The sequence below is a fragment of the Protomyctophum parallelum genome, assembly GCF_964188405.1.
Source record: "Protomyctophum parallelum genome assembly, chromosome: 10".
In the NCBI taxonomy this organism is placed as follows: domain Eukaryota; kingdom Metazoa; phylum Chordata; class Actinopteri; order Myctophiformes; family Myctophidae; genus Protomyctophum; species Protomyctophum parallelum.
The window spans coordinates 50,674,898-50,680,415 of record NC_139704.1 but is presented as its reverse complement, the minus strand read 5'-3'; the positions used below and the strand labels follow the sequence as shown (position 1 = coordinate 50,680,415).

Sequence of the window (5,518 nt, the reverse complement as noted above, 5' to 3'; positions counted from 1 at the left end):
AGAGAGGGAGAGAGAGGATTGGAACGACTGTCCTGTTGCTGAGAGTTCAGAGATCAGATAACGTCAACACACGCGCGCGAGCACGTGCACGCGCAGACACACACACCCCTCTCTGTGTTAGAGACAAAATAGACCTCCAGCTATGAGTGCACGTGTGTATAGGGAAGATGATGTAGGTCTCTGTGTGTGTGTGTGTGTGTGTGTGTGTGTGTGTGTGTGTGTGTGTGCGTACCTTCTTCTTGTCTCTCATGGATCCCTTTCCTCTCACCATGATCTTACAGCCCGTCTCGGCTTCCAGCTGCTTGGCTGTGAGGCCTCTGGGTCCTAAGATCCGCCCTACAAAGTTAAACTACACACACACGCACACGCACACACACACACACACACACACACACACACACACACACACACACACACACACACACACACACACACACACACACACACACACACACACACACACACACACACACACACACACACACACGATATGTTATTACATGGCTTGGTTGAAAGTTTGAATCCGATCGGTCAATCGCTGACTTCAGCGGTGTGTTATTTGTTGATAACAGACCGCTCTGCTCTATAACAGACCGCTCTATAACAGACCGCTCTATAACAGACCGCTCTATAACAGACCACTCTATAACAGACCGCTCTATAACAGACCGCTCTATAACAGACCGCTCTATAACAGACCGCTCTATAACAGACCGCTCTATAACAGACCGCTCTATAACAGACCGATGGCTAATAATAAACCCTCGGAGCACCTGCTTGCGCCCCGATCGATTCACCGCTGTCATATTAAACATCTAAACGTTGCTCTCAAAAAAGTTCTTGAAAACATTTGAGGCGAGAATTAGACGAAGCAGGAAAACCTGAAAGTCATGGATTCTCTATTTGATCAAATCACTTCCTTGTTTTCCGACAGCCCGGCAGCTGGCCAGACGCAGCCTGCAGCGCGACCGCAACGCTTAAGGAATACTTTCCTTGTTGTGTTTTGGGTCTGTAGGAATGACCGTACTAGCGGCTGCAGAAACAGTACAGAGGCATTGGTAAAGGTTAACCAATGGTATGTTTATTCACCAAATGAGCACTACAAACCAGCATCAATACAGGACAGCTCTCTACTCCCAGCACAGACAAAATGGCAGCCTTTCATACCCAGCTGGAGATAATGAGAATGGACTATCCCATTTACAGGGGTGTCTTCAAATGAGAACATACCATAAATACATACATAAGCATACAATAAATACATATAAATAACCATAAAACCATACAATTGTTACAAGTTTCTGTGAACTACATGAACTATCACAAAAGTGATATAATAAGTCCTTCAACACTACAACATAAATAAGCAAACCCAACAGCACATCTTAACCCCCCCTGCTATCCTGACATGGTCCAGCCCAATCCTCACTGAAACACATCACAGGCAATCAAACCTCAACCAATAGAACTCCACATTATTGCACTTCCCAAACATATTGCATCTATCACCCCCGTTGCACTTATTGCCCCTCATGTTTGTTAACCCATTCTGACCTGAGATCAGATTCATACGAGGTTTCCACTGGACACACACTGGTCTGATTAACCCCATTCTGACCTGAGATCAGATTCATACGCGGTTTCCACTGGACACACACTGGTCTGATGAACCCATTCTGACCTGAGATCAGATTCTACAAATGTCAGTCGTTCTTCGATTTCTTTAAAAAATAGCAGACCTACAAGCTCGTATCGCCCCACTCGGTGGCGCTATATGAGCTTGTAGATCTGCTATTTTTAAATAGCTAAAGCATAACATGATGCCGACACCAAAATGGGTGCCCGTTCAGAATGGGTTCATCACCAAGCATTTCCCCAGGTGGAACTCGTTGGCTGCGTGGCCATCTCAGCCAAACAGGAAACGGTATTCAACAATAAAATGACTGCAAAATACAACTGTGCAAGTTAATAAAGTGCCAATATGCTGTGCTACATAAGTACGTAACAGAGGACCTCTCTGTTACAGGGTCCATTTAGGTAATAGGTAGCCATGAACTGTAATACACAGGATAATATCTGGCTAGGACCTTCAGGGTGATTAACCCATTCTGACCAGGCACCCATTTTGGTGTCAGCATCATGTTATGCTTTATCTATTGAAAAATAGCAGACCTACAAGCTCGTATCGCGCCACCGAGTGGCGCGATACGAGCTTGTAGGTCTGCTATTTTTGAACAATCGAAGAACGACAGACATTTTTTTAAATCTGATCTCAGGTCAGAATGGGTCAATCAGACCAGTGTGTGTCCAGCGGAAACCTCGTATGTAAGCTCAGCTCAAGACCCACTTCTACAACATTGCCTTTAATTGATCTTGTATTTTTTATTTTTCATGTCCTCACTGTACTGCATTACTGCTTGTTTTTTAATGTTGCTTTTCTTTTATTCTCCATTGTTCTGTAAAGCACTTTGAGCTGCATCTCATGTCATGAAAGGTGCTATACAAATAAAGTTTTATTATTATTATTATTATTATGAATCTGATCTCAGGTCAGAATGGGTTAAAGTCCCTGTCGGTGAATTATCTCCCGACAACGACCACCTAGCCAGACATCATCCCTTACATCATGGTAGGGTACTTTAATGTCATATCATCTACATATCATGACAGATGTAATCAAAAACTAAAACAAATCACACCATTTAATAAGAGTTCTAGCGGTTGATCCATGCTTCTATAAACTTTCTATTCTATTGCTAGTTTTGATCACTTATACAATACTATTTCTCCTTGAAATAACTAATGGCCGAGAATAGCAGATCTATACAAGCTACAACACAACACGTCGCACTGCGACGTGTTGTGTTGTGTTGCTTGTAGATCTGCTATTCTGGGTGCGCAGCAGCATGCTTTCACAGAAGACACTCTGGGCTGTATTTTGCGTGTCTTAAGTACCAGGTCTTATTCCCTAACTTGAGTAAACTAAAGACCTGGAGGCGTGGTCAATGCTCTTTGGCCACTCAGAATAGCCAAATGGCATTGATCACGCCTCCAGGTCTTTAGTTTACTCAAGTTAGGGAATGAGACGGTCTTATTCCCTAACTTGAGTAAACTAAAGACCTTTTGCGTGTCTCAAGTACCAGGTGTTATTAAGACCTGATACTTAAGACACGCAAAATACAGCCGTCTGGCTTCTATGGAATCCAAATCAGTGGTGGCGACTGAGAACTATAATCCATGCTGTCATGTCAGTTAAGACATGTTCCTGACCTGTGCTGTCATGTCAGTTAAGACATGTTCCTGACCTGTGCTGTCATGTCAGTTAAGACATGTTCCTGACCTGTGCTGTCATGTCAGTTAAGACATGTTCCTGACCTGTGCTGTCATGTCAGTTAAGACATGTTCCTGACCTGTGCTGTCATGTCAGTTAAGACATGTTCCTGACCTGTGTTGTCATGTCAGTTAGCAGACATGTTCCTGACCTGTGCTGTCATGTCAGTTAAAACATGTTCCTGACCTGTGCTGTCATGTCAGTTAAGACATGTTCCTGACCTGTGCTGTCATGTCAGTTAAGACATGTTCCTGACCTGTGCTGTCATGTCAGTTAAAACATGTTCCTGACCTGTGTTGTCATGTCAGTTAAGACATGTTCCTGACCTGTGCTGTCATGTCAGTTAAAACATGTTCCTGACCTGTGCTGTCATGTCAGTTAAAACATGTTCCTGACCTGTGCTGGATGAAACTCTCCGATGGGGCCCAGCCAAGCATTTCTATCTCTCTCGCCAACGAGGTCACTCAGATCACTGCCAGAATAGGCTCGCGTTGCCAGACTGTTGCCTCTCACAATTTTCAAACGCTTCCGTCGTACAGTCCGGAGCAACGGAAGCTCTGAGTAAAATATAAATGCTTCCATCGTACAGTCTGGAGCAACGGAAGCTCTGATGAGTAAAATATAAATGCTTCCGTCGTACAGTCTGGAGCAACGGAAGCTCTGATCATGAGTCAAATATAAATGCTTCCGTCGTACAGTCTGGAGCAACGGAAGCTCTGATCATGAGTAAAATATAAATGCTTCCGTCATACAGTCTGGAGCAACGGAAGCTCTGATCATGAGTAAAATATAAATGCTTCCGTCGTACAGTCTGGAGCAACGGAAGCTCTGATCATGAGTAAAATATAAATGCTTCCGTCGTACAGTCTGGAGCAACGGAAGCTCTGATCATGAGTAAAATATAAATGCTTCCGTCGTACAGTCTGGAGCAACGGAAGCTCTGATCATGAGTAAAATATAAATGCTTCCGTCATACAGTCTGGAGCAACGGAAGCTCTGATGAGTAAAATATAAATGCTTCCGTCATACAGTCTGGAGCAACGGAAGCTCTGATGAGTAAAATATAAATGCTTCCGTCGTACAGTCTGGAGCAACGGAAGCTCTGATGAGTAAAATATAAATGCTTCCGTCGTACAGTCTGGAGCAACGGAAGCTCTGATCATGAGTAAAATATAAATGCTTCCGTCAAGTGGAGCCTCCTCCCCACTTCCGTTTCGTCTTTACAGTTGCGCACATTTATCCTAATATAAATATAAATCATCTAAGCATATATAGCTTGTTGCTTAGCAGAAAAGGACATTTAAATAAATTAAATGCAAAGATATTTTAAAATATATTTCCGTGAGCTGAAATAGCAGCTTTCTTAATCTGATTTGGGGAGCTGTCGTTCCAGACTCAATATAGCATTCCGAGATTGTGGAATAGTTGTCTGGCTACGTGAGACTATGTAAGGATACAGTAAGGATACAGTAAGGATACAGTAAGGATAAGGATACAGTAAGGATAAGGATACAGTAAGGATACAGTAAGGATAAGGATACAGTAAGGATAAGGATACAGTAAGGATACAGTAAGGATACAGTAACTACTGCTGGAATAACCGTCTGTCATGTCATGTTTTTTTCTTCTTCATGCTAGTAATTGTATGAGGTTTCATTTGACTCTGGTCCGTCTCATGCAGAGTTCAAAACCCTGCCTTGCTAAAGGGGCTCATGTGTGCAATGACACAAACACACACACGTGCACGCACGCACACGGTCATCACATCATTAATTCACACGGTCAAGTAGCTACCGCTGAGACCACCGGGCACCGGAACCTGTGTGTGTGTGTGTGTGTGTGTGTGTGTGTGTGTGTGTGTGTGTGTGTGTGTGTGTGTGTTCACACATGAATTAACCTTCATTAGGAGAGCAATGGTCATTAACAAAACATGACCCTCCAACTCACCCACGCGCGTGTGTGTGAGTGTGAGTGTGTGTGTGTGTGTGTGTGTGTGTGTGTGTGTGTGTGTGTGTGTGTGTGCGTGTGCATGTGCATGTGTGTAAGCTGATGATGTGGTGGGAAGCTCCAGGTTTTCTGATGGTTTATAAAGTGAGGACGACGTAGAGAGATATTATGCCCAAATATGGAATATGGGAATATTAAAACAAGGGTATTGTGCACAGCTTACAGCTTGATCATTTTCAG

The 5,518-nt window shown here is 43.5% G+C and overlaps 1 protein-coding gene across 1 annotated transcript in view; it reads right to left on the bottom strand.

Moving 5' to 3' along the window:
• The window catches only part of qkib (QKI, KH domain containing, RNA binding b), a gene marked incomplete at its 3' end in the record, with an annotated part of 52,700 nt that overhangs the window by 1,654 nt on the left and 45,528 nt on the right, over window positions 1-5,518 (bottom strand). The window contains exon 3 of the mRNA XM_083775103.1: window positions 233-349. Within this exon, the coding sequence (XP_083631229.1) occupies window positions 233-349 (117 nt within the window). The remainder of the gene's footprint in view (window positions 1-232; window positions 350-5,518) is intronic.